The sequence below is a fragment of the Neovison vison genome, chromosome 8 (assembly GCF_020171115.1).
Source record: "Neovison vison isolate M4711 chromosome 8, ASM_NN_V1, whole genome shotgun sequence".
Taxonomy (NCBI): Eukaryota; Metazoa; Chordata; class Mammalia; order Carnivora; family Mustelidae; genus Neogale; species Neogale vison.
The window spans coordinates 109377261-109405182 of record NC_058098.1 but is presented as its reverse complement, the minus strand read 5'-3'; the positions used below and the strand labels follow the sequence as shown (position 1 = coordinate 109405182).

The 27922-nt window shown below is 50.5% G+C and overlaps 3 protein-coding genes across 3 annotated transcripts in view; 2 read left to right on the top strand and 1 right to left on the bottom strand.

The window, feature by feature from the left end:
• Positions 1–6452, top strand: part of SNRNP200 (small nuclear ribonucleoprotein U5 subunit 200) — a 29878-nt gene extending 23426 nt beyond the window's left edge. The window contains exons 35-45 of the mRNA XM_044261664.1: positions 516–624; positions 1426–1534; positions 2040–2229; positions 2326–2490; positions 2693–2814; positions 3233–3376; positions 3477–3653; positions 3966–4126; positions 4241–4322; positions 5785–5877; positions 5979–6452. Of these exons, the coding sequence (XP_044117599.1) occupies positions 516–624; positions 1426–1534; positions 2040–2229; positions 2326–2490; positions 2693–2814; positions 3233–3376; positions 3477–3653; positions 3966–4126; positions 4241–4322; positions 5785–5877; positions 5979–6122 (1496 nt within the window). The 3' untranslated portion in view covers positions 6123–6452. The remainder of the gene's footprint in view (positions 1–515; positions 625–1425; positions 1535–2039; positions 2230–2325; positions 2491–2692; positions 2815–3232; positions 3377–3476; positions 3654–3965; positions 4127–4240; positions 4323–5784; positions 5878–5978) is intronic.
• A 3000-nt stretch (positions 6453–9452) lies between these two features.
• CIAO1 (cytosolic iron-sulfur assembly component 1) lies at positions 9453–13759 on the bottom strand. Its single transcript, XM_044261663.1, has 7 exons — positions 13470–13759; positions 12487–12635; positions 12222–12333; positions 12026–12114; positions 11590–11791; positions 10842–10929; positions 9453–9987 (listed from the first exon to the last, which is right to left on the bottom strand). Exons 1-7 carry the CDS (start codon positions 13606–13608, stop codon positions 9747–9749), a joined length of 1020 nt encoding a protein of 339 aa, XP_044117598.1. The 5' UTR covers positions 13609–13759; the 3' UTR covers positions 9453–9746.
• Positions 13760–13965: 206 nt separating this feature from the next.
• TMEM127 (transmembrane protein 127) lies at positions 13966–25831 on the top strand. The gene is made up of 4 exons (XM_044261662.1): positions 13966–14090; positions 14504–14821; positions 23005–23169; positions 23963–25831. Exons 2-4 carry the CDS (start codon positions 14578–14580, stop codon positions 24268–24270), a joined length of 717 nt encoding a protein of 238 aa, XP_044117597.1. The 5' UTR covers positions 13966–14090; positions 14504–14577; the 3' UTR covers positions 24271–25831.
• The last annotated feature ends 2091 nt before the right edge of the window (positions 25832–27922 follow it).

The window sequence follows — 27922 nt, the reverse complement described above, 5'->3', positions numbered from 1 at the left end:
AGACCTTAGCGGTGTAGTAAATGCTAGAACATGAGTCTCCTCTGGTGTGGTTTGGGTGCTGCTGTCCCTTGCTAACTTGTGGCCTGTCACGCAGAGCGTTCTCACTCTGACACTCTTCGGTGGAGCTGCAGTGGAGATGCTCCTGCCACAGTCAGTGGCACTCTCTGGTTCTTCATCCTGCCACGTACAAAGCCAGCCCATGACTGAGGTGGCGTTAACCCTTTCCAGTCAGCAAGGCCAGTGTGTCAGGCAGATGGCTAGGCCTCGCTTTCCCTGGGTTTGGGATTCTGTTCCAGGATGACCCCGTTTCCTGTAGGCTGGTCTTCTGAGCTAGGCAATAGCAGCATGGGCCACCTCTTGGAGGATTGTGTCAGCCCTTAGTTATTATTAGGGCTCCTTCCCAGCCAGCTTTGCTGTGAGTTCTGAAACAGAGCACAGGAGAAGCCCCTACCTGCGCAGGAGACGAAGCCCCCCAGGGAGCCCTGCACTCAGGCGTCTTCTCCCCTCTGCCTCAGGGGCCATCCAGGTGGTGGTAGCTTCTCGGAGTCTCTGCTGGGGCATGAATGTGGCCGCCCACCTGGTGATCATCATGGACACCCAGTACTACAATGGCAAGATCCACGCGTGAGTCTCGCCGTGCTCTGTTAATGGGAACCTTCCTCCTGAAGGGAACATAATAGCTACAGATCCAGGGCTTAGGAAGGAAATGGGTTAGGAAGATAAAAGCAGAGATTCCCCCGTAGCCAGGCGTCCCAGAGTTTTTAGTCCCAGGGCCTATGCTCACTTTTGGTTCTATTGTGCATCTGTTGTATTTCAGCAAGTTGGAGAAACGGAGTTCGAGCTAGAGACTAGGTAATCTGTTTTATAGACTGGGAAAGCGACATGGTTCCAGTCACACGCCTTTGTGGTTACAAGAAGGCAGAGGTTTGGTTTTCCTTAGAAGAAGTTTGAATGATTTAATTCTTAATACTTTTTTCTCAAAATGTAGATTTTTTTTTTTCCCTGAAGTGAATGTTGTTTATGGTTTATCTTAATGTCTAAAATTCCTTGTCGGTTTAGATTTTAGTCAGGTCACATACTAACTCATGGCATGCAGCTGTTTGAAAGCTTGACTTAATATTTGATCCTGTATTAGGGATCCTTTATGAGGGATTTATTACTCGCTTTTGGCAATTGCTGGGTTTGTAGCTTTGGTTCAGGGACCCTGAACATCAAAGTCCGAACTCTCACACTGGAAAACAGTAGTGACCAAGAGACAAACAAGTGACACTAGGACCTTACTTAGCACAGGTCATCCTAACCACAGGGATTAGTTGTAATTTGCTACTGTCGCACTTATTCTTTGACGTCGAGGGAGCCAGAGTCCCCTGCGTGTGGTCTCCGTGTTGACATACCTTTGTCGCCTTTCCTCTCTCCTCTTGCCAGGTATGTGGATTACCCTATCTACGACGTGCTTCAGATGGTGGGGCACGCCAACCGCCCTTTGCAGGATGACGAGGGGCGCTGTGTTATCATGTGCCAGGGCTCCAAAAAGGTCAGTCCCGGCCTCGGGCAGCCTCGTGAGATCCTGGGCCTCAGAGTAGGTTCTTGAATAGGTGTCTTTCCTCATTTACATTCTTTCCTGTCAACTTCTGTTTCTTTTATTTTCCACATTGCTTTTGTAGTAAGCCTCTCAGCCACATGGAATCTTGTAGCCCTTGTTTTTGCTGCTGCTGTTGACTCCACGTGTTGAGGTCTTTACTTTTTGGCTGGTTCTTCGTGTACTATTAGGCCTGCATGACTCGCTTGATCCCTGTTCCCATTTTAAGACTAACCAGGGATGCGGGTGGGAATAGGCGCCCACACCCACCATTCCGCGTGCACGCCCGACGTGCCAGGTGCAGACCCAGTTCACCCTGTCGGTGCAGTGATTTCTTCCATTGTTGAATTAGCTGTGTCTGTCACACAAAGGCTATTCCCTGTCGATTTGCCCTTGGCTCTCCTTTGTGACCTTGTTGTCATTGACACTTTATTACTATCTTTCCTTTTCTAATCCACAGGATTTCTTCAAAAAGTTCTTATATGAACCATTACCAGTGGAGTCGCACCTGGACCACTGTATGCATGACCACTTCAATGCCGAGATTGTCACCAAGACCATAGAGAACAAGCAGGACGCCGTGGACTACCTGACCTGGACCTTTCTATACCGCCGCATGACCCAGAACCCCAATTACTACAACCTGCAGGGTCCGTGGACTCGGGGGAGGCACAGTGTCCTTTTGTGCTTCTCGCAGCCTTTGCTGGCCATCTCCTGGTGACTCCCTGCTTCTCTCACCTTCACAGGCATCTCCCATCGTCACCTGTCTGACCACTTGTCCGAGCTTGTGGAGCAGACCCTGAGTGACCTTGAGCAGTCCAAGTGTATCAGCATTGAGGACGAGATGGATGTGGCACCCCTGAACCTGGGCATGATCGCTGCTTACTATTACATCAACTATACCACCATTGGTGAGGGGCTGGCAGGGGCTGCTGTCCATGGAGTCCGAGGCAAAGAAGTCCCTTGCAGGGGCCTGTAGCTCACTGGGATGAGCAAGCCTGGGCCTTCGAGTGCCCTGTGTGCTCGTTGGAGGGATGGATTATAGGGTAGTGCCAGGGGTAGGGTAGCCTCTTTTTCTGACTCCTCCCCTTTCTCTACATCCTTGGCTGTCAGAGCTCTTCAGCATGTCCCTGAATGCCAAAACCAAGGTGCGAGGGCTTATTGAGATCATCTCCAATGCGGCAGAGTATGAGAACATTCCTATCCGGCACCATGAAGATAACCTCCTGCGGCAGGTAAGGACATCTTGGATTCAGGACAATGTCTTTGGAATAGACACTTGGCCTCTGTGCCCAGGGTACATGGTGTCCTTGTCACCACCAGAAAACCCCAACATGTCCATTACCCACATTTCTCTGTTTTGTTTTTAAAGATTTTATTTATTTATTTGACAGATCACAAGCAGGCAGAGAGGTGGTTGGGTGGGAAGCAGGCTCCGTGCTGAGCAGAGAGCCCGTTGCAGGGCTCGATCCCAGGACCCTGAGATGAGACCTGAGCCAAAGGCAGAGGCTTAACCCACTGAGCCACCCAGGCGCCCCCACACTTCTCTGTTATTGAAGGGTTGTGAGCTTGGGCAGGTGGTACATTGGGCAAGAGAGCTGTCCTTGGGCAGGGTCATGTGTTCATCACTAGCTGTTTTTCTTCACCTTCCAGTTGGCTCAGAAGGTCCCCCACAAGCTGAATAACCCGAAGTTCAATGACCCGCACGTTAAGACCAACCTGCTCCTGCAAGCTCACCTGTCCCGCATGCAGCTGAGTGCCGAGCTGCAGTCGGATACAGAGGAGATCCTCAGCAAGGTAGGGGTGGGTGCAGGTACGGGTATGGAGTGGAGGGGCCCAGGCTGGCCTGCGAAGGAGCCATTCCAAGCCTGTCTTCTCCGCTCCTCTCCCCATTTAGGCAATCCGGCTCATCCAGGCCTGTGTGGATGTCCTTTCCAGCAATGGGTGGCTCAGCCCTGCCCTGGCAGCTATGGAGCTGGCCCAGATGGTCACCCAGGCCATGTGGTCCAAGGACTCCTACCTGAAACAGCTGCCACACTTCACCTCAGAGCATATTAAACGTTGCACAGACAAGGTGAGCCGGGTCTGGACCTGGACCGTTGCATGGCTGATCCAGGTGGCCTGGGAGGTGGGGGCAGTTGAAGGGCTTGTGGGTGGTGAGTCACGGTAGGGGGTGGTTGGAGTTTCTCCGAGTTTTTCTGAGGGTGTTGCATACTAAGATACTAGAGAGTGTGATGGCTGTGCAGTTGTAGGCTGTGTTTTTTCTTAAGCTATATCTTTAGATGATCTGATAGCACAGGAAGTAAAACTAGCAGCTGTCTGGAGCCAAGTTTCCTTTGCTGTTAGTATGTGTTCTCCTTCCTTGACCTCCGGATCCCCGCTGCAGGGAGTGGAGAGCGTTTTTGACATCATGGAGATGGAAGATGAAGAACGCAACGCGCTGCTTCAGCTCTCAGACAGCCAGATCGCGGACGTGGCCCGCTTCTGCAACCGCTACCCGAACATTGAGCTTTCTTATGAGGTGGTGGAGAAGGACAGCATCCGCAGGTAAGTCCGGTCCAGCCACGTGCCCTACCCCGGGGTCCCTGCTGGGCTCGGCGTGGTGGCGCACCCCGACCCCCCTGCCGCGGCACTGATGAGCGGCCCTGCTCTTCCCCACAGTGGCGGGCCAGTGGTGGTGCTGGTGCAATTGGAGCGTGAGGAGGAAGTCACGGGCCCCGTGATCGCGCCTCTTTTTCCACAGGTGGGTCCTGATAGCTGGACAGGAGTAAAAACCAGATAGAAAGCTTCCTAAAATTTTCTCCTGAAAGTTTGTTATAACTAAGATTTTAAAACTGTCAAAAAGAGCCTCAAATGAACTCCCTTTAAAAAAAAAAAGATTTTTATTCATTCGAGAGAGTAAGAGAGAGCATGAATAGGGGTGAGAAGTAGAGGGAAAAGCAGACGTCCCTGCTGAGTCAGGAGCCTGACGTGGGGCTCAATCCCAGGACCCAGAGGTCACAGCCTGAGTAGAAGGCAGACACCCAACCATCTAAGCCACCCAAGCGCCCCATGGACTCTCATTTTTGAGTAGCAGTATGCAGTTTCTTCCAGAGGCCTTGACCTTTATTTAGCTAGTGTTCAGAGTTCAGTGGTAAGTTGTAAGGGGAGGGCAATTTAGGGTAATGACGAGCCCCCAGGCCGAGAATGGGGCCATGGGTGGTTTTGTTGTTTTTTGCTTGAAGACAGTTCAGGTGACTGGTCATTGTTAAAGACATCAGGGCTTTTCTAGTTGGTATTTCTTCTCTCTCACTGCCATTTCACTCTGCATCTGGTTACTTCGTTCTTTACCACCAGAAAGAAAATCTGATCCCTTAATTTGAGAAAATAATTGAAGACTGAAAGCAGAAACCAGATACAATGTAATGTTTCATTTTGTAAACTAGTGGTTTAATAGGCTTTGGGGAAGGAGCTCTTTGAACCAGAATACTTGGGCTTTCTGACAAGGATGGCCTGCTCTGGGTCCTGTCCACAGGCCACCTCATCTCTGCCTCTGCGTGTTTCACTTACCTGACGTAAGTGCTTTGAACCTAAAAGGGTCTCGGAGGAACTCCACTGCCAGGCCTCAAAGACTAGATCTCTGATAGTGGAATCTTGGATTCATTGGCAAGTATTGAATGTCAGGAGAAGGTATTTTGAAATAAGGAAATGAGCCAGAACCAACAGTGAGTTCATCTACTTAAAAACAGAGTTCATTTGAGTGACCTTTTTGACAGCTTTGAAATCTTAATTGTACCAAATTGTCTTTTAGGGGGAAATTTTATTTCATTTTAAAAGATTTATGTATTTTATTTTTTTAAAAAAGATTTTATTATTTTGAGAGAGCATGAGCACGAGTGAGGGGGAGGTACAAAGGGAGAGGGAGCAGCAGACCCCCTGCTGAGCAGGGTGGCCAGTGTGGGGTTTGATCCCAGGACCCCAGGATCATGCAACGGATGGTCTCAATCCCAGGATCCTTAGATCATGACCCCAGGACCCTGAGATCATGACTGGAGCTGCAATTCAGAGTTGGCCACCTAACTGACGGAGCCGCCCAGGCGCCTCCAGGAGGAAATTTTTAGAAAGCTTTCTATCTGGTTTTTGTTTTCCTACTTTTATAACCATTCTCGTGGTCTCATGGCCCTCAAGTTCTACATGCTGAAATTCTTGGCTTTTGGTCACTGCAGAAACGTGAAGAGGGCTGGTGGGTGGTGATCGGTGATGCCAAGTCCAATAGCCTTATCTCCATCAAGAGGCTGACCCTGCAGCAGAAGGCGAAGGTGAGTTAACACTGATCCCAGCATTTGATCTGAGATGGGGTCAGGGTGAGGTTCCTCCTCCTGTGTCTGTGCTCACCCTGGTTTCTGCCTGCTCTCTCTAGGTGAAGCTTGACTTCGTGGCCCCAGCCACTGGTGCCCACAACTACACCCTGTATTTCATGAGCGATGCGTACATGGGATGTGATCAGGAATACAAATTCAGTGTGGACGTGAAGGAGGCGGAGACAGACAGTGACTCGGACTGAGTCCAGAGGCATTTACTCTTAAACAAGAGAAGAATTGCACCTGAATCAGGAACATGTACAGTTCCATGGGGACCAGGTCTGTTGTTGTGAGATCTGGCCAGCCAGGGCAGGTGCTGTCCCTGGCCTCTTTCTTGGCCCTCTTACTGCTTTGCCATCTCAACTTCGGATCCAGTGTCCACAGGTGTCCTGTCACTGCCCAGCAGAAACTGTGTACAGCATTTTTAGGCATGTTCTGTGTAGTTCTGTTTGTCAGACAATCTCATCAAATCACTTGGAGCAGCCATTTGTCTTTGCAGTATTTCCAAATTAAAGTTTCCTTCCTCTACCTAAGGCCCTTGGCCAAAAACATTTGGATTTTTTTTAGCCACTGAACTTGATTATAATGAATACTTCTAGAGGACAGGGCTGCTCTTTAGTTGGGCTGTCACCTGCAGCCTTTCCAGTCAGTGCAGAGAAGGGAACAAGGTTAGGTAGCTGTCAGGTTTATATCCTTGTTTCCCACCTCTGTTGTTACCCAGGTATCAGCACTACTGTAGGAACTAACACAGAACTTGAGTCTCAAGATCTGTAGTGTCCCCTCCCATAAGAAGGTAGTACCAGAAATAGTATTAAAATGCACCAGCTGGGTGTGGCCCAGTCTTGGTAACCAGTTTTCTGGTTAGTTGTTTTTTTTTGTTTGTTTGATTTTTGTTTTTGTTTTTTGTTTTTTTATGAAAAAATATCTAAAATCCAGGGAGAAGACTGCATTTTACATTTTTACAAATCTCATTAGATCAGGTCTACTCTAATGGAAGACCTCTTCATAGCTGTTTCTATAATTTTGCGTATTGTTTGTTGAAGTGAAATGAAGTAGAACTGTCTTTACCCAGATATGATGTCAGAAAAGGGCTTTTTTTTTTTCCTCATTTCATTTTTTTTTTTTAATTTTTTTTTTTTTATAAACATATATTTTTATCCCCAGGGGTACAGGTCTGTGAATCGCCAGGTTGACACACTTCACAGCACTCACTAAAGCACATACCCTCCCCAATGTCCATAACCCCACCCCCCTTCTTCCAACCCCTCTCCCTCTAGCAACCCTGTTTGTTTTGTGAGATTAAGAGTCACTTATGGTTTGTCTCCTTCCCAATCCCATCTTGTTTCATTTATTCTTCTCCTACCCACTTAAGCCCCCATGTTGCGTCACCACTTCCTCATATCAGGGAGATCATATGATAGTTGTCTTTCTCTGCTTGACTTATTTCACTAAGCATGATACACTAGAAAAGGGCTTTTTTTATTTTGAGATTTTTATTTATTTATTTGACAGCACAAGTAGGCAGAGTGGTAGTCAAGAGGGAGAGGGAGAAGCAGGCTCCCCGTTGAGCAGAGAGCCCAACACGGGGCTCGATCCCAGGATCCTGGGATCATGATTGGAGCTAAAGGCAGACACCCCCACAAAAGGGTTATTAAAGCCTTTTCAGGTGATTATCTATTTGATATTATACTGAGACCCTGCAAGTGGTAGTTTTTTAAAGGCAGTGTGGAATCTGAAACCTCATCAAATAAGCCTCAGTTAAAACCACTGGTCTTGGGGTGCTTGGGTAGTGCAGTCACTCAGGCATCTGACGTGGTGTAAGCTCAGGTCGTGATCTCAGGGTCATGAGGTAGAGCTCCACATTGGGCTCTGCTTTAGATTCTGTCATTTCCACTCTTGCTCTCTAAAATAGATCTTAACAAAAATATCCCACTGGTTTTACAACTTTTGTTTACGATTTTATTTGAAAGAAAGAGTATAAGGATGGGGAGGGACAGGAGAGGGAGAAGCAGGCTCCATGCTGAACAAGTGCGATTCGGGGCTCCATCCTAGGACCCTTGGATCAGAGCCTAAGCAGAAAACAGATGCTTAACCTACGGAGTCACTCACCTGGCCCCCACCCCACTTTTTAAAAAGATTTTATTTATTTGGTCTTACACTTTGAATGAATTTCTTAACCATGAAAGATTTTGTAATAGCACGCATTAGTTGTGTGGAAAATGCTCATTCACTGATTTAAGCAGATCTTCCAAATGACATATTTGGTCATACAGATCACATCTGTTGATACCACCAATCTCATCAGAAGAGTCTTAAGCGTTGGGAAGATGTCAGGCTCAAGGTGGCAATACAACTTTTCAAAAATGTTAATTTTTTTCTTGAGAACTTTGTTTTTTCATTGGCAACACCACCAGTTTCCCTTGAAGTGAAAGGCTCACTCCATCCCTTTCCCAGAAAATGTCTGCCAGATAAGCCAAGTCCACGTAACAGAATCTGTAGTTTCTTCAAGAAGGGGCCAGGAAGACAGTTCAGCTTGCACAATGGCTTTTCGTCAAGACAGCCTTACTTCAGTGTTCGGCAGAAGGGCTTTATCCTGTTTCCCACTGTCGTCGACACGTTAGCTGTGTTCTTGAGGGTCAAGATTTAATGCAATTTTTAACTGGCTCTATCCGACATTTCTAAGTGAGGTTGCCACTGTTTGTACTGTGAGGGCAAGGCAGTCATGACTGACCACTAGAGTGGTGTGCCACTGCTTTGACTCCCACCACAGCTGACTGTACAGGTCCCCTGAAAGGCTCTCGGGACCACACACTGACAGCCATTGTGCTAGACACTGTCCTCAGATGTCTTTTCAAAATCTAAGGTTGTGATCTCAGTGGACAAAAAATCAGGTGAAGGCTATAGCTTTGGGGAGGTCCTCAAGTCCAAACCCATTATGGAAGTGACTTCCAGAAGACAACCTGAATGAGGTTGGTGATAGCTTAAGGAGTGCTTCTTTACCATTCTTCATTATCATGCCCCTAAATGAGCCTTATTAGATGTCTTTTTTCTATTTGCCCCCACCATGAAAATTTAATACTGGAGGTTCATTAGAGAGCCACAAATGATGGTCTCTCAGGTTTTTTTTGCCCCCCACCCAAGAACTGATTTCAGCTCCATTGAGAATGTATGCCTGTAGCCAGTAATAACTCTTTTAGGGTTCACACCCTTCGGATTTATTTTTCAGCATTTCCAGTTGCCACCACAGCATAATGGCTGGCACAGAAGATACATGAGTTTCTAAGGGAAAGCAGAAGCATGTCTCACTCTAAGCCAGCCTACATTAAGAAAATTCCTAATACTGACTGAATGTCTTAAATGTAAGAATTTACCCAGAAACCAGGAAGGCAGGACCTGTTTCAGAAAAGGACTCACCACGGAATTCTTTTAAGTTGTGAATGTCCTTATGAAATAGGACTTGGGATTCAGATGACCTATTTCTATAAAGCTTCCAATTTCTGAAAAGCCTAAGATGTACCCCTTCTACACAGAGGTAGGGTGACTATAAATACTTTATTCACCCCCCAAAACAACACTGGGCCCTCAAGCAAGCAAAACCTGTGGCATAACCACAACCCACTGCTGTTCTGTAGCTCTTTACCAAGGGCCCCATGTCAAAGGGGACGAGTGAGTGGTTCTGTGACTCTGCAATTCTCAAGTCCTCAAGTCTGAATGGAAGAGAGCCAAGTTAGGCGAAGGTCAAGGGTCCTCCTCCAGGTCCTCTTAGGGCTGGGAAAGTCTTAGGACATTTTCTGGAGAACCATGATTCTGTCCAAAGTCAGGGTGGCTCAGATGCCTTCTGGTCGCTGATACTTCCAGAAGGCCACCTCCCCGTCATCGCTGCAGGAGGCCAGAAGCCCCTGCTCCTTAGGGTTCCAGGCCACACAGTTGACATCCTGGGAATGGGCCTGAGGCAAGTGGGCTGTCAGGGAGAAGGTGGGCTGCTGTGGATCTGAGCTGGGATCCTCCTCGAACACACGGATGGCATCATCGCCACAAGCCGTAGCCAGGGCCCCTGTCAGCTGACACCTGGGAGGAACATGTGCACCCGTGAGTATGCAGGTGGCTCCTCCCTCCCCAACCTGGCAGATTAGGCAGAAGACATTACAGTCTTCCTGCAGCTCTTCCCGAACTGCAGGTCTCCACTTAAAGTCTCTTATTGAAGAGCTTCCCTAACACAAATAGCACCTCCTCATTCTTCAAGGGCTGCCATCCGGGTCAGATTTCCCCAGTCAACCCCAAAACTCCTTGACTCTAAACTGCACTTCTGTCACTTAGGACAAGCAGCTTCCCTTATCGCCAAGTCATCCTTAACTACTGAAACAGTAATAGGCCGCTGAATTTAACCGTACTTCCCCTAAAGTCACCTTTGTCACTGCCAAACATTTGCTAATATAAAAGCTTAGATGCATATCAACTATTTTCATCATTTAGGATTATTTCCTACAGATGGATTCCTAGGGCCAGAACTGCCCTCTGACCACTCTCCTATATGAATGGTACGGCTTTCCTAAACTCCATTAGGGTAGAGTCAGTGTTGCCAAACCATAAAAACTCCACAGCCATGAATCCAATTTCAAGAATAAATGAATAAATCTTTCTGGATATAGAAGGCTGTGTGATTACCCACCCCACCCCCCGCCAACACAAGGCTGGTGCTGACTTCACAGCTTGTCAACTTAAAAGTAGCTATAGGCCTGGGTCTCCTATGAACCTCAGGCCAGCTGGCCCTAGGCCAGCATGGTAGACAGTCTGCTGGATCGGAAGAAATGAGGGTAGCTGCTCTCTGTCCACATACTCCCAGAGGTGGTAGAGAGAAGCATGGGGTTTTTGTCTTCTCTAAAATCTCTCCAAATGGGTGGGTGTGGGGATGGAGGTCTTACCAAGCAACGTCGTAAATGGTCCTGGAGTGGAAGCCTGACAAAGTGCAGATACATTTCCAGCTGGGATCAGAGCCGCTGCATGCCACCCCTGCACGACAGACGTCTCTTGAGCCTAAGACATGTCTGTGTCCTGGGCACCTTGGGGGCGGAGCTCCTCACCTGCCCTCCCTCACCCCCACCTTCAATCACCAGGCCTCATTTTTGTTCCTCTGTCCCTACCCTTACTTATCTGCCTTACATACTGTGGCCAGACAGGGATTTTTACAGCAGAATTCTGAGAAGGAAAGATCCTGTTCTTTAAAAACTTTCTGCTGCAGACTAAGTCTGACCAGGTAGCCTGCCTTTTAAGGCCACCAACCAGCCCAACCAGCCACCTGACCCACCCTATCACTCCCCAAATCCTTTTTGCCCTATGCTCCATCTAAAGGAATCACAGTGCCTGATGTAAATCTAGGCTTTTGCACCTTCAATGCCTTTGCTCATGCTGCTCTGTTCTCAACCAGAAGTCTCTTCTCTTATTAAATTCTTCTTGTGTTAAAATCTTACACACATTTTCCAGTTCAGGTGAAATGGCTCCTCTTCCACACAGCCTTCCCTGATTCTGCCAGGACTCACTTGGGAGCCCTCTCGTGCCACATGTTCCTCTCTACTCCAATTTGCTGTGATTCACCTATGTGTCTTAGACCCTTAGTACACTGTAAACCTCAGGAGACAGGCGTTTCCTTTAGCTTTCTTACTGGTCCCTCACCTTGCTCATTATCCGGTAGATACTGGCGCCAGATACGCACAGTACGGTCGTCACTGCAAGATGCCAAGCGCTGGCCACTGGGGTCAAAGGCTAAGCTCCACACAGTGGACTCATGGCCTTCAAGGGTGGCATAGCATACCCAATCATCTTCTTCCTCCCGGTACAGCTTCACTGTGTCATCATAGCTGGCAGAGGCTAACAGCTGAGGGAAAGGGGGGGAAACACAGCACTTGTCTATATGGTTCAGGAAGTGCCTAGAGTTCCAAAACCTCTCCCAGCTAGGACAGTCCCAGCACTCTGTCTCTAGAAAGGAATTAATAATGTCTTTCGGTCTCAGATAGAGATCCACAGGTGGAGGCTGAAGAGCAGAGGAAGGCTGGGTGCAACCCTCCACACCAAAATCCCTTCCCACCAAGAAACTCCACCTCACTCTTACCTCCTGGCTTGGATGCCAAACCACATGTTTGACATCCTGTGTATGAGAGTTGAGGACACTGACACATTCATACTCATCTTCTTCATCAACTGTGGGAGGGAAGAAGAAAAGAGCCCATGAGCTGACTCTATCAGGGACACAGAGGGGGATGTCTGTTCACTGGCTCCCAACCACATCTGAAAGGATCTAGACTCACCTTCCCAGACCCACACACTCTTATCACGGCTGCAGGTAGCAAGGAGGTTGCCAGAAGGGGCCCAGGCCACTGACTTGACCTCATTTTCATGGCCCTCCAGAGTAGTTACACACTGCGAAAACAGAAGAAAAACAAGAATCAAGCAACTAAGACCTCTGGTGTTCTTTTCATAGGTACAGCCAAGCTAGCCCAGGTTGGCTCAGGTTCCTGAACCAGCCATGGGGAGCAAAAGGACAACAATCCTGCTCCCATCCAGCCTGGTTACCTCAAAGTCATCCTGGTTCTTTTTCCAAATGCAAGTGGTAGCATCAAAACTGGCGGAGGCCAGGTAATTGCCACAGGGAGACCAGGCCACCTTCCGCACAGTGCGCTGGTGGCCTTCAGAAAGGACAGATTTGCAGATCCAGCTCTCACCTGAAAGCAAATGACAGGTCAAGCTCTAGAGCTGGGTGCACAAGAAGGTGCAGAAGCACTATCAATGCAGTTGGATAATGGGGGTTAGTACTATAACCAGAGCCAGAGCCAAACTGGGCTTACCAAGCTGGGCTTAATTGGTGTATTTAACAACAGGCTTTCAGGGACGCCTGGGTGGCTCAGTGGGTTAAAGTCTCTGCCTTTGGCCCTGGTCATGATCCCAGGGTCATGATCCCAGGGGATTGAGCCTGCATAGGGATCTTTGCTCAGCAGGGAGCCTGCTTCCACCTCTCTCTTTCCCCCTCTGCCTGCCTCTCTGCCTACTTGTGATCTCTGCCTGTCAAATAAATAAATAAAATCTTTTAAAAAACAAAACAATACAGGCTTTCAGAAAGCTGTAACTAACTACTTCCTTTGCAGGAAGTTTTAGAACAAATCAGAGGAGTCCCCTTTCTGATTTAAAACTGTCAACGGTTCCCAAATTCCCTCAGGATAAAATTTAAACTTCACATCATGTCGTAAATTGCTCTGGGGACTACATTCCTAACACCCTTCTCTCCTTTTCCGGTCTTAGCAACTATCACAATTCCCTCAATACTTCCAGCCTATGGATGTTTTTGCTTCCAATACTTGCCGACTCCTTCACCCAAAAAGTCTTTCCTAGAGTGGAAAACGTCTAACTTGAAGGTGGCTTTTCCCTCCTTCCCCCAGGCCTGTAACCTCATTGCGGGTCGGCTTGCCCCAAAGGCTGCGCACTCCCTGAACCCGGCACCCACACTATGCGCAAGCTGAACCCTCTGCAGCAGGGGGTCGTCCAGCGAGGCCAGGACTGACCTTCCGTGCCCCAGATGCGGACTCTACGGTCACCACCGCACGACGCCAGGAGGGTTCCCGCGGGGTTCCAGGCCAAGAACCAGCAACGGGAGTCCGGGTGTGCCGGGACGCGAGCCAGCAGCACCAGCGAGTCCTTCATGGCGGCCCAGAGCAGTGTGTTGAGGAGGTGGGCAGAGGTGGTCGCGCCGACCGCGAGTTCCACGGCACAAACGCCCGCGACGCCCACTACAGCCTCAGACGGCCCGCGGATCCCGCTGCTTCCGCCGGAGGGCCTGGGTTGTCCTGGGAACTCAGGTGCCCGCTGCTGCGGCCGTGCTGCCCTCTGGGAGTTGTAGTCAGCTTGCCACGCCTGGCGGCAGGCAACGCGAGACAGCCTCGAACTACCAGTCCCGTGAGGCCCTGCGCAGGGAGCCGGGTGCGCGCCCAGGCTGTGACGCGCGCGGGGGACGGGGCGGGGTGCCGGAGGAGGCGGAGGCAGAGGTGGAGGAAGCCGGAAGTGGATCGGGCCCGGGTCGGTCCGGGCGTTGCGGGTTTAGGGCCTGGGATCGCTTTGCCCCAGGCAGCTGCAGAGCCCGTGACGGAACGGAGCGGCGCCATACCGGCCTTGAAGCCTGCTGACCGGTAAGGAACAGGGGTCGGTGTGGTGGAGGGTCGTTTCTGGCCACAGGTCGCAGCCTGAGCACTGTTCCCAGATCCCGGATCCCCGATCCCAGCGGCCCAGTCCTCGACCCCTCGGCACTCTCTGGCCGAGACCCCAGAGCCGGGTGTCTCTCGCATGGGTAACCGATACCCGCGCCCCAACTCCGGTCTGCCCAGATCCCGACCGGCTCGCAGTCCTCTCCGGGTCCCTGTTCCGCACCTCCGCAGCCCCATTCCAGAGACCCCGTCCCCGCCCCCCACCCCCGACTCCCTGCAGCCCTCCTGTCTGTGCTTAGCGCCAGGTCCCACCCCCTATCCTCCGGTGTGGGCCCTAACACCGCTGTGCCGGCCTCCCCTTCTGTGAACCCAGCGTCTTGCTCTCCTCCCCGGGACAGGCAGGCTCAGCGCGCCCTGCGGAGGTCCGCGGTGACCAGCAGCGACCTCGGAGCGACGGCGGGCGGCCCCGGGCATGTACGCCCCCGGAGGCGCAGGGCTGCCCGGCGGGCGCCGGCGGAGGAGCCCGGGAGGCAGCGCTCTGCCCAAGCAGCCGGAGCGTAGCCTGGCCTCGGCTCTGCCGGGTGCCCTGTCCATCACGGCGCTGTGCACTGCCCTCGCCGAGCCTGCCTGGCTGCACATCCACGGTGGCACCTGTTCCCGCCAGGAGCTGGGGGTCTCCGACGTGCTGGGCTACGTGCACCCGGACCTGCTGAAAGGTGAGGGCGCTGCGCGCCGGCCCTCTTTCTGAGTGGTAGAGCCTCCTTGGCTAAGAGCTGAATGTGGTCCGGGCTGGAGCAGAGATAGCCAGGGGCAGGCACTTGGCTTGAAGGAAGCAGCCCCATTCCTGCCTAGTGTTCATGCCCACCAGGTGGCTCTGTTTGGGGTCTGGCCCCTCATTAATTCTGATGTTATTCAGCCAGGCACCTACTTCTCAGCCGTGCTAATCTGGACTGCTGCTATTTTCGGATTCTGCCTGCGGAAGGGCGCTGTGTATTGAGAACAGATAAGGGTGCTAGGCATCACAATTAGCTGCCACCTTCTAAGGAACCCATGGGATATGGGAAGGTTTCTTGGGGCAGCCTGTTGAAGGGAGGAAAGGAACTTTTTTTTTTTTCTTTTTTAATGTGGCTGGATTTTGAAAGATATTTTGGAGTTCTGCTATAATGGAATTTTTGCTAGAGAAAAAGGAGTCTATGGCATTTCCCATAACCAGAAGTCAGTTTCATTGCCACTTTCAGTAAAAACAATTGGAATTTGACTCTTGGAACCTTTACAAATGGTCTTGACTGAGGTAAGGTTGCTTTGTTCATCATCCTGCTTCCTAGCTAGGCAGGCAGAGCAAAGGAGAAAGGGACTGTGCTCTTTACTGGGCACAGAAGAGACCAATGTGGGGGTGGGAGTGGGGGGCTGTTCCAGGGAGCCCCATAGGTCATCCTGCCCAGCCCTGTCTCCAGTAATGAGAGTAAAGGCTGTGTGAGGGCAGGACTGCACTTGCCTGGCGTCTACCCAAAAAATGGTCAGAGGACCCCAAGAAGCCTTTAGTAACAGCATAGTTCATCACCCCCAAGGTCTTTTGAACCATTTGTGAAGGTCTTCATATTTTCCTCTCTGGACCACTCCCTGGGGCTATGATACATTCCAGATGTTCATTACCCCATGCATCAGAAGCATTAAATATCTTCACCTTGCCTCTTTAAGGATTCAGGTCCTGGGATTTGGTGAAAAGGTCAAATTCCCTTCTGTGCTGTGACTTACATACCACTTTGCAGGTCTAATCTGAAAAGCCGTAACCTTGTAGCCTAGTGTTGCTTTTCTCCTAGAGTTCAATTGCTGTTTTGCATCTCTGAGTTAAGGCTTTAGCTAAGTTTTGTAGAGAACAGGATGGGAATGTCTGGTTTATTTCCAGATTTCACCATGATGACAGTCTATGCTGGTTTGGCTCATTAAGACCCAAGTTATACCCTGATGATGGAGGCCTCGAGACATGGCAGCTTTTGTCTGGCCTATAGCTGGTGGCAGAAAGGCCATCAAGCTGGTGTGGAGTCTGGATGGTTTTTCCCTCAGCATGGTACCTTCTTTGGAGCACAACTGCTGCCTTTCCACCACTCCAATCAGGTCTTTGCCATCGATGCCCTGCTGTTCCAGGGTTTCGGGGATGTGGTATCTCCTACAAGCCAGGAGAGAGTTTATGATGCTTCTTCTCCCTTTCAAATCATTCCTTGGGAGGCTCACCAAGTTCGTATGATGGAGGGGGTGGCACTCTGATCCTTGTTTCCAGAGGTCAAGGAAGCTTGGCTCAGACATGAAGTGATTTCTCCAGGGCCTCAGAGCTGGGGGCACAGCTGCATTGACTCCAGTGCAAAATGATGCTGTCTCGTGGGTGTGTGCATCTTAACCTTTGCTTTACTTCTGTGTCATCGAGAATGACCTCCCGTCAACTCCACTTTGGAGTGCACCCTTGTCAAAGGCATTGAAAAATAAAAATAAATTCTTGATGCAGGTTCTCCTTTGTTTACGTATATATTTGTCCTTTTTAAGAAGTTTTTAAAGCCAGATTTTGTCTTTTATAAAGCATGCTGCCTTAATCTTTACATTACATTTACTCATGTGTTTAGGGATCTTAACCCGTGGATAGTTTTTTGCTTGTGTGGTTCTTTTAAGATTTTTCTTTTTATTGGGGGGGGGAGGGGGAGAGGGACAAGCAGGCTCTGCACTTAGCGTGGAGCCTAACATGGGGTTTGGATCCACAACCCCGAGATCGTGACCTGAGTCAAAACCAAGAGTCAGACGCTCAACCACGCAGGCGCCCCAACCCGTGGATAGTTTGAACCTGCTTTTCTGTGGCCATTTTCTTGGCTGTTGTAAACTAGGAGCACACGGGTGTCCATTAATAAGAGAGGTGACCATGGTACCTCACGAACCATCACAGAAGAAGGCAAGGAATTAGGAGGGCCCAGTTGCTTCTTCTTCCTTTACTCTGTACCTGTTGGGTTTTTGCTTACCCAGTGGGCCTTTAGACACGGGCTATCCTATGCGATTTTGTTGATCCTTAGGGCCTAACCCATGTCCTAACATGGAAGCCTGGGATAGTCTCTATCTTGGGAGGGAGCGGAGCTTTGGGGCACAGATGTGATGGCAGTAGATGCTACCAGAGGGAAAACAGGCCTTATCAGGTCTGTGCAGGGGAAGGAGGATGGGCAGGGCTGGCAGGCCTCGGAGCAGTGCCTTCCTATTTCTCAGCCTCCTGCCCGAGTGCCGGGCATTGTGCTAGGCACACACCATGTCTGGCTTTAGTTTCTCTTAAGTGTCTTTATTGGATAGGTGCTGCCCCACTTCCAGTTCACAGAGGTTGCAGGCTCAGGGAGGTCGGGTACCACGGGCTTGGAGGCACAGAGCTGGTGTGCATGCTGTGGACCCCACTCTTCCCATCGCACCTGAGCACACTCTAGGTTTCTTTTTCCTTCCATCAGAGTTGCCCAAGGCTTATTATTTCCCAATTCTAGTGGAGGTTTTTCTCACAAGTCCCGCCGAAGCTGTGGTTCTTATCCATCATTGCCTCAACATTCTGGCTCAAGTCAGTGAGCCTGAGGCAAAGCCATTCACGCTCCCGCTGTCATTTGCAGATCTCCAAAAGTCTTTATCCAATGCTGGCCAGCTGAACAGATTTGGTCCTGAATCCTTCCGCTCCCCAGGGGGTGCCTGCTTCTCACACAGCTCCTTGCCAGGCCCAGGTCCAGAGATTTGCTCAGACTGTTGGTGGCCCCAAGCAAGGGGCCGGGGGGGGGCACAGATAATCATTCCTTCTGAGCCCCAACCTTCTCTGTTGAGTGTGGCCAGCAAAGGGCAGCTCTGACAACAACTTCAGGAAGCATCTTTGGAGAATGAGGAAGTTTGGGGGGTTGAAGTCAGTGAATCACAGTTGACAACAAGCCACTGGAAATGCAGGGCCCTATCAGGAAGGGCCAGTGTGCCTGCTGGGTGGTGACTAATGCAGCTGGCACTTCTGACGCCTGCCTGGCCATGGGGGCCTGTCCCCAGAGGCAGCTCTGCTAGAAGCTCGTATCTGGTGATACCCAGCCAGGCACTAGAGGGCCCTGCTGGAGTCCTGTGTTAGAAACCTGTTTGGAAGCCCAAAAGTCACAGTAGGCTATGCAGGTGGGATGGCTGAGCAGAGCGCAGAGAATGATACGGGCCCTGGGGAAGGGTCTCTAACTCCCAGGGACTCCAGTGAAGGCCGAAGGGAGGGAAGATGAGACAGAAGAATGGTACTGTCCAGACGCCACTTTACTCTTCCTGCCTGTAATGGGAGCAATGGGCAGGTAGATGGGAAGTGCCAGGGCCTTCAAAACAGATCCAACCCAGTGACTCACCAGTGACCTTGGACAAAGTCAATTCCTTGGGATCCTATTACACAGCAGCTGCCTTCTTCTCTGGTGACTGGAGGGGACAGTCAGCAATAATTACCAAAATAAATAGCACAACGGGAGAATGGGCTGTGTTCTCTGTCTTATCAGAGTGTATACACTGCACCACTTGTTTGAAATTAGGACCCTGCCCCGTGTGCCATTTCTCTCCACAAATAAAATCATATGTACATCACCCTTGGGGATTTTGCTTCCCCTGAGCAGCCCTCGAGGCGCTGGACATTCATGGCTCCCCCTGCCAGACATCAGTCTGGGAAAAAGACATGGGAGATCCTGACCCGAGGAGAGTCAGAGCTGGGTTCCGAGTGTGTCTGGGGTAACTCCACCTGGCTTCTCTGTGTGCTCTGAGACCCTCCGATGAGAAGCTGCCTGGGATGCAAGGCAGACCCCTGGTGTATCTGTAAGCATGACTCCAAGGGAAGTTGACGTTTGTCTTCCCCACCAAACCTAAGGGTTCACTCACGGCTTTGGAGTGGAGAAGGCAGTCATGTTGAAACAAAACCCGTTTGAGTTTTGGGTCAGAGGCTCTGTATCTGCATCATATCATCATGCTGGCCGGGCAGAACCTTAGTCTGGCTTTAGTAGGCTCTTGCCCTGGCCCACACTGGCTGATGTGTGCTGACAAAGTACCAGTGGAAGGAGGAAAGGCACACCAGGGACGACGCCATGGCGGCCCAGCTGTACGGCCCCGTGCCGAGGGAGTAGGCTGGTGGCAGGCCCTACGGGCTCGTTCCTGGCATGGTGTGAGGCGACTAGCAGCACAGCCCTGTGCGTGGGGAGCAGGTGTCACAGCTTCCACTGGGGGCGTGAGGGCAGCTACGTGACTTGTTGGAGCTAACACAGTCTGTGGCCCGTCTAGGATTTGGTGCCACGTCTGGTGCCTTGCCGGTGTCCCTGCTGCTTCTAAGAGCCAGGCTCTCATGGCTGCAGAAGCCTAGACCACATCAAGCAGATATTGCCCAGTAACTGCCAGTGTCAGCACTCTTCATGGCTTCATGAGCCAAATCTTTTCCTGCCTAGAAGAGGTTTCATGCTTCCAGCTGTTCCCCTAGTGAGCTCAGCAGCTGCTGGCTCTGGCAGTGACTCTGACAGCATTCCTTTTAGGTTTGGGCCCTCCATTCAAAGACCGCCCTTTAGGGTTAGATTAATTATGTCCATCAGGGAAAAATGAAACTGCTAACTCTGGTGCTTGGTGTTTCTGAGCATCATGGTGCAAGGGAGCCTAATGCAGGTTTGGGGTCTTAACTCCATCTACTGTGTGACCTGGAGGAGGTCACGTAACCTTCTGGAGCCTCTGAGTTCTCCAAGCTGTGTGATGAATCCCCCAGAGTGCAGGGAGGCTTAACCAAAATAACATCTTTTTTTTTTTAAGTCGGCTCCATGCCCATTGTGGGGCTTGAACTCATGACCCTGAGATAAAGAGTCACACACTTATTGACTGAGCCAGGCTGACACCCCAACTAGAAACTTTGACCCCTCTGGTGCACAGGCTATTCCTTGGAGTGGTACACCAGAAACAACCAACAATGTTTGTCTCTTGGGAGGGGCAGTTGGACATTAGGAAAGGGAGGAATATCTTCCCTGAATCTTCTTATCATGTGCAAGTTTTCCTTGTTATTGAAATAAGAGTATTACGAAACATAAGACATATAGGAGTGTACATAATAAATGCATATATTTTTAAGATTTTATTTATTTATTTGAGAGAGAGAATGAGAGAGAGAGCATGAGAAGAAGGAGGGTCAGAGGGAGAAGCAGACTTCCTGCCAAGCAGGAAGCCCGATGTGGGACTCGATCCCGGGACTCCAGGATCATGACCTGAGCTGAAGGCAGTCACTTAACCAACTGAGCCACCCAGGCATCCAATAAATGTACATTTTTAAGGATGGTAATAAAATGGATATCCTGTACTTCCTCTGCAGCTGAAGAAAGTGTCTGAATTCAGCCCTGGCTTATTTCTTTCTTCAGTGAAAACTAATTGTTGGGCGCCTGGAAGGTGCAGCCAGTTTATCTCCTACTGTTGGTTTTGGCTCAGGTTGTGAGTTCAGGGACCGAGATCGGCCCCAGATCAGACTACACACTCAGTGCACCGTCTGCTTGGGAGTCTCTCTCCCTCTGGCCCTCTCTCACCTGCACTTGTGCATGTGCTCGCTCGCTCTCATGAATAAATAAGTCTTTGGGGAAGAAAAGTAATGGTTCAAGTTGAGTTGATTTTTTTTTTTTAAAGATTTTATTTATTTATTTGACAGACAGAGATCACAAGAAGGCAGAGAGGCAGGCAGAGAGAGAGGAGCAGAGAGCCCAACGTGGGGCTCGATCCCAGGACTCTGGGATCATGACCCGAGCCGAAGGCAGAGGCTTTAACCCACTGAACCACCCAGGCGCCCCAAGTTGAGTTGATTTTTAAGAACCACAATTAAAGCACCACTCGGAGTACCTGGCCACATTAAGGAACGCTGCTGGAATCAGAACAGAGCCTGCTGCAGCTCGGAGCGCGATGTGAGCCCTGCCGCTCTCAGGTTATTCTCGGAAGTCCTAGAACACTGGTCCTGCCCCATCCCTGCTGCCTGCTGAGTGGAGCCCGATAGGAGCTATCTCAGAGAGCTTTTAAAGATACACCAATAAAGGCGGGAAATAGCTTCTGCCTTTGGGAGCTTTGCTTGCAGAGAGGCCCGTGGGTTTCTAGGCTCCTTCAGGCCAGCTGTCTTAGGCTCTGCAGGGCTGGGTTAAGTGAAGGCTAGCCCCGGCTGCTGGCCGAGCTTACACAAAGGAAGCCTCTTGGCCGCAGACAGTTTCCCAGCCTGGAATACTGGGCCCCAGACAGATGGTTAGCTGACAGGAGAGTAGCTAACTTAATGGAAGGTCTGTAGCTTAATGGAAGGTCTATAGCCAGATCAAGGCTCATGAGTCCCGTGTGGGCTAAGCCAGCATCTGCCTGGTGAATTCTGAGCCTGAGGCAAGGAGTGTGTGCTGTCACAAAGGCGCAGAGTCTCTTGATACCTGGTCTGTTCTTCAGTATGGGAGGCCAGACTCTCTACCCAAGACCCAGGGATGTCAGTGTCTGTTGGTTTGAGTCTGCCTTGTGGGGGTCAGGTCCCCTTCCAGGTTATTGGACTTCAAAGCAACAGTCTACCTTCCTCTAGGTTCAGGATCAGTGTTTCTGGGAATGTAGGGCTTGGCCCCACAACTGCTTGCTGTGATCCCACAGCCTTTCCGCCTGAGATCAGGACCCAGGAAAAGAGCCTATGGTCTAAGTATTGCCAGCTGTTTCCAAATTGTCCCAAATTAGCTGACAACCCATGGCCTAAATGAAAGAAGAACTTGCCCACCGCTAGACTAGAGGAAAGAGAGGAAGTTAAGGCCCATTTCTCTTTATCAAAGCTTAAAATGGTTTCTTTTTGGATCAGCCTTTATTCTGTGTGTTTCTGGGAGCACTAGTTCACATAGATACAAAACTAAATAGATATAAAACTGGACTGACAGTGTTGTCTAGATCAATTTTCTTTTTTTAAAAAAGGTGGTAAGTCTTAGAAGTTCACTTTATGTGTCTGGTATATGGTTGTCATCCTGGGACCTCCCTTCTCCTTGACCCCAGGGACACTCTAAATGTTGGGTCTCCTGTTTGAGCATCTTCCTTTTTCTTGGCTTTTTCTTGGTTCAATCCTTCATTGTGGTGGAGCAAGAGCATACACCCGTCAATGGCTTCACCCTCATTTTAGAAGGTGTCAGTTTCGGAGTCTGTCAGGCTTTTGTGGTATAAACTAGTCTCTTCTTAGCTTTTCACACTTCTGGCTTAGACTTGAGCTAATCTAGTCCTTTAAGTCCATTCTAAGTAGGTCCAACTCTTTAATTTCCGGTTCCCCAAATTTTGTTTTGCCCCTTTCTTCTTTGTGAGGATTTATGCCTTAAAATTTCCTTCTTTTGTTTTAGTAGGGTGCAGGGAGGAAGCAGAAATAAATGTGAAAGTCTGGTCTGCCATCTTTCCTAATTTATTCAGTACTTTTAATTCTGTGTTTCTCTAAACCGCTTCAGCATCTTTCAAGGGACTGAATGAGTGACTGGATAGACAGTGTTAATCGGCCTCTGTGGCTGTCTCAGCTCAGAACTCAGTGGGCTTTTCCTGCCAGTCTAAAGCATGCTCTAGCAGAATGGGCTGACATGTCAGGTTAATTGTCAGGGTCTTTACAAATGGTTAGCAGAGTATGGCAAGTACAAGGAAGTGGAGCCCTGCACTTAGAGTGATTTTGTTGGAAAGGGAAGAAGGACTTGAGGCACAGGGGAGCCCGTCTGCAGTTCCTCTCCTCTGCAGGCTGGCTGGGAGCAGTAGCAGGAGCTGAGACGCAGGCCCCTCGCCATACTCCGCTGATTCCCCAGTACTGGGGCGGGGGTGGCGGGGGGTGGGAGACACAAGCTCTTCCCAGCAGTAGGACTTTGGGAGGATGTGGGGCCCTGATGATTTGGTTCTTGCCCTACAGATTTCTGCATGAATCCCCAGACGGTACTGCTGCTGCGGGTCATTGCTGCCTTCTGTTTCCTGGGCATCCTGTGTAGTCTCTCCGCGTTCCTCCTCGATGTCTTTGGGCCCAAGCATCCAGCCCTGAAGATCACCCGTCGCTATGCCTTCGCCCACATCCTCACAGGTAAGCATGGGCCTGCTCGCCATGGGAAAGGAACTGCCATGGGGCGGAGGCGCCCGTCTGGAGTTGCAGGTGGGGACGAAGAGGCTTCTGTGAGCAGATACCATTCCAGATGCTTCTTTCGGCTCTAGCCTTTCACAAAGCAATGGACTGTGATAGCGACTTGCTGCTTGCTTTTGCATGTCTGCCTGCCAGGACCACAAACCCACTCAGCCCAGCTGTAGAAGGGGACCATCGTTAGTATTCCAGAAGAAATCTCAGTGCTGAGAACTGGAGCTAAAGCTCAGTGGGGCTCATGGAGCCCACAACAAGCAGGGAGGGAACCAGGGTGTCTCACTGTGTCTCCCCAGGAATGCATGGTCTCATCAGACTCTCTTTTTCTGGCTTGTCTGCACGCCACCTTTCTCTGCTTCGATGCAGCTTCTCTTCTCCCTCCTGACTGGGCTGTTGTGTTGATTTTGACTTGTGATGGTGCCGACTCCGGCCCCCCAACTGCATGACCCGGTCTATCCCTTTCAAGTACCCAGTGACTTCTAGCAGCTTGGTATTCCAATTCCAAATTCTGGAAGCAGAAAGACTCTGGCCCAGAAGTAGTCAGGCATCTGGCCCCAGCCCCCGTCCCCATCCCTGTCCCCGCCGAAGAATCCCATGGCCAAGAAAGCTCCCCGTCACAGGGTCTGGGAGCAGGCAAGTTCTCTGTGAATGGTGTTTGGGGAGAGGCTCAGTTGGTTCTTGAAGCATCCTGACTGCAAGATGCCTCCTAACTTCCCTTCTCTGCTGTCTTTCTGTCTCCCAGTCCTGCAGTGTGCCACCGTCATCGGCTTTTCCTATTGGGCTTCCGAACTCATCCTGGCCCAGCAGCAGCAACATAAGAAGTACCATGGGTCCCAGGTCTACGTCACCTTTGCTGTTAGCTTCTACCTGGTAGCAGGAGCTGGTGGGGCCTCAATCCTGGCCACGGCAGCCAACCTCCTGCGCCACTACCCCACTGAGGAGGAGGAGCAGGCCCTGGAGCTGCTGTCCGAGATGGAGGAGAACGAGCCCTACCCAGCAGAGTATGAGGTCATCAACCAATTCCAGCCGCCCCCGGCCTACACACCCTAATGCTGGCCCAGGCTTTCTTCTGCAGCAGCCCCTCCCCACTCTGCAGCGCCTCTCAAACCCAGAGGAGCTCCTCTCCCCAGCAGGCCTCACTGGTAGGATCCTGACCATTTCACCAAACCTTCCCAGGAGAGACTCTGCCTTTAGGGTGGTTCATGTATCCCTGCTCTCGAAACCTGGGATTCACAGATTTTATATAATGCACTGTTTCCCCTCTTGTCACCTTCCTGTCCCTTTGTGGTCACTAGTCATTACCAGCCAGGGATGGTCATACAAGTTTTCTCCCTTCATGGGCCATAGCTTTGAAACTGGGACTTTCCCTGGGGAGCTGCTGATGGTGGGGACTTACAGATAGAAGTGTCAGCAGGTCCAAAGGGAAAGGGGGACTGGGCCCTGTAGGCTCATTTCGTAACAGTCAGTGTTTGTCCCACCACTATAGCCCTGGACTGATCCCCACCCCCAATTCCTACTTGGAGTGCTGCAGCCCCGGGCCGCTCGCTCCGTGGAATTCTCTGCACTTTAGTCTTTGGACTTCCCATCACACATCTTCTGGTTTTCTGGGAAGAAGGAATTGCCGTCAGGAAGCTGAGCCTGCGCTCTTCCGCCCTGCCCTTGAGTGGGTGGCTGGAGCCCAGGCAGGGAGCGCAGCAGCTGGCATGGGCTTGAGGCCCCCTGGTGCCCATAAAGGATCAGAGTAAGGGCGGGCCACGTCTCCCTAGCCCCTTCACCTTTTAAAATGTGAGTGGTTTTAAAAGGAAAAAGCAGAACCAACCAACAGCAACAATACTCTTTTTAAACTAGCGACAAGCCTGTTGTCGTTTTTTCAGACATTTTATCCCATTCCTTTTGGCTCAGCAGTGTTTTGGGCCACGGCTTCCCCCAGGCAGCTCCTCCCTGAACCTCTTCCAGCAGAATGCAGCCTCTTCCCTTGCCTCCTCCCCCACCGCGACCCGGCTCCCTGGGCCCTTCCTGTGGAACCCAGAGCCCTGTCGCCCCGGCCCTGAGGGCTGAGGACTGTGGCCTGGCTGGCTGGCCAGCGTGGTGCTCCTCAGGACTGTGGCACTGAGATGTAACCTGGCCTCCATGCAGGAACAGGGGCCATAGCAGGGCAGGAAACCTGCCATGTGCCATGTAAGAACCTCAACCAGTGGGGTCCCGTTGCGTGAGGTGCCAGAAGCAGCCCTTCAGAGCAGCAGACCTGGCTGTGTCCTTCAGGCTCAGTTTGTCCCCTAGACTGTGACTTGGGGCAACAGCTTGCTGCATGCCCCTTTTCTCTTCTTGAATGTACTCTGGTCTTGCCGTGCGCTCCCGGCTCTTTCTTGCCCGGCCATCATTCTGTCCCGTCTGCCACACAAGGCTCTGGGTCTGGCTGAATGCTGGGCCTGGAGATCTGGGGCACAAAGTGGGAGAAACTTAAGAGACCTTCAACGTGGATCCAGATGGCCAAGCTCTTTGGAATCAGTGTCCGGTGCTGAGCTGAAAAGCAGATTGGATCCCAGTTTCCTTTCACAGGCAATAGACAGAGCAAGACTGGAGAGTGGATACCACTGTCGAATTGTGGCTAGAAAGGGACTCTCTTGTCCCTTGTCCTTCTTCAGTGAGTTTGCCTGGGGATGTCTGGACAGATGCCTGTGTGGGAGGTGAAGACCATGTCTGTGCATGAGTGAGCGGCTGCCTGGAGTTCACTCTGATGCCAAAGTGTGTCCCAGGGTGACTCTCACTCTTCCAGACTCTTCCCTTAGGCAAGAAAGACTGCAGTATGATACCTGAGCACAAAACCAAGGAGCTAAATTAAGTCTTCTGTCTTTCTGTAAAGTCCAAGTTTGCCTTTGGCAGATCTCCAGGGTGTGGCCAGCTCTCTCTGACCATGAGGGTCTAAGCAGGCAGAACAAGAGAGCGGGCACCAAACACGCATGCCAAAGTGACTAGTCATCTCGTGAGGACCCAGACATGACCCTGTGGATCGTTCCACGTGACTCGGAACCCACTTTTTATTAGCTTCCCCACACCTCTGGCCTTTCTCTTTTCCCCTGCCATCCTGACATGGATAGTTTGTCATATAAATTCCCCTGGTTGTGTTTTTTTTTTTTTCTAGAAAAGAAATTAAAAAGCAAAACAAAACAAAAAACAAATTACAAATAAGAATGTAAATGCCAGTGGCTCCCTGTCATTTTTCTGTCACAATTTCCCTGACTTGGTTTGTTCCCTTGCTCCTAGAAAAGCAGGAGAAATTTATGATTAAGTGTGTAATTTAAGAAAAAAAAAATGGTGGGGAGGGAATGCTTGCATGTGTTTATTCAAATGCAAGGCATTTTTCCTTTTAAGACCCTCCTAATCCTGACAACTTGTGCACCAGGGTCCCAAGGCTAGGAGCAGTAGAGACCTCCAGCCCAAGTCCCTGACTTCAAACCCTGAGCTCTTCTCTGTAGCTGCCCGTTAGTGGCAGAAGAGAAAGCTGCTTCTGAACTCCAACCATTGTGTGGGAAGAAACAGACTTCTTCAGAGCTAGGACTTGTGGAAAGAGCTGCACTTTCTTTTGAAACCACAGGGAATGGTCACTTCCAGGGAGAGGCATGTGAGTGGAGACAGTTCCAGGAGTGTACCTTGTGGAAGAGCTCTACAGTGTCCATGCCTCACATAGTTACCCACTTTCCCTTCATTCAGCCGACACTCTGGGTCCCAGATGGACATCACAGTAAAAGAGCTTCGGGCTCCCTTTGAGGAGTAGCCCATTCAGGTGTTCTTTTTTTATTCCTTGGGAGAGTATACGTACTTCTTGAGAGCTAGGAATGTGTTCTCTCTCCTTTCATTTCAGACATTTACGAATGGTGCCTTGCGTTGTATACAAGGTACTGTTGGGCACCACAAGAAGAAACATGAGGACCAATGGGCCTGTCTCCAAGGCTTTTATATTCTTAGTTCAGGAGATAGACTTGTTCACAAAAAGGCAGTGAAGTAAGTGGTCTAATGGACAGTCGGGGAAAGTGTGCCAAGAAGGGAGGCTGGTTGTGACTTGAGCAATTATGAAAGGCTTCCTGGAGGAGGAAGCTTGAGTCAGGCCCACAGTGAGGGTTTGGAGGTAGGGTGTGGGGAACTCCCACCGAGGGTATAGCAAGAGCAGAAGCACAACTGAAGGCCAGGATGTGAGAGAAGAAGAGGTTAGAAAGGTGAGAGGGGCCCATTTAAGGGGAGTCCTGGACAGGTTTTGAGAAGAGGAAGGAGGGACCCAGGTTTATTTTAATGACTGGTGACAGCGTGGAGGAGGCTCAGCCTCATACTAAGTGGAAGAGTCAGAGGGTATGGGAAACAGGAAGTGGTGTGGGGCCTGGAAGCCGGCAGAAGGGGAAGAAGAGAGAGGTCACTCTTGGCCCCCAGGGCCTGGCGTCTCACGACATGGAGGCAGAGCCAGCAGTGCGGGCCTAAAGGGGCTCATGGATGAGAAGATGCAGGGTATGAAGAGCAGCAAGGAGAGAACCTTGGGGAACAGAGGAAGAGGTGGTTGCATCTTGGGGAAGAACAGTTTTCTTAAAATAACTAGAGAATCTTCAGCTGACATCTCACCTACAAATGTGCACTCCATCAGCCACTAAATTCATAGGACTCAAGGTTCTGTGGGGAGACAAAGGAACTAATACACTTTGGGCCCTTGGTTTCA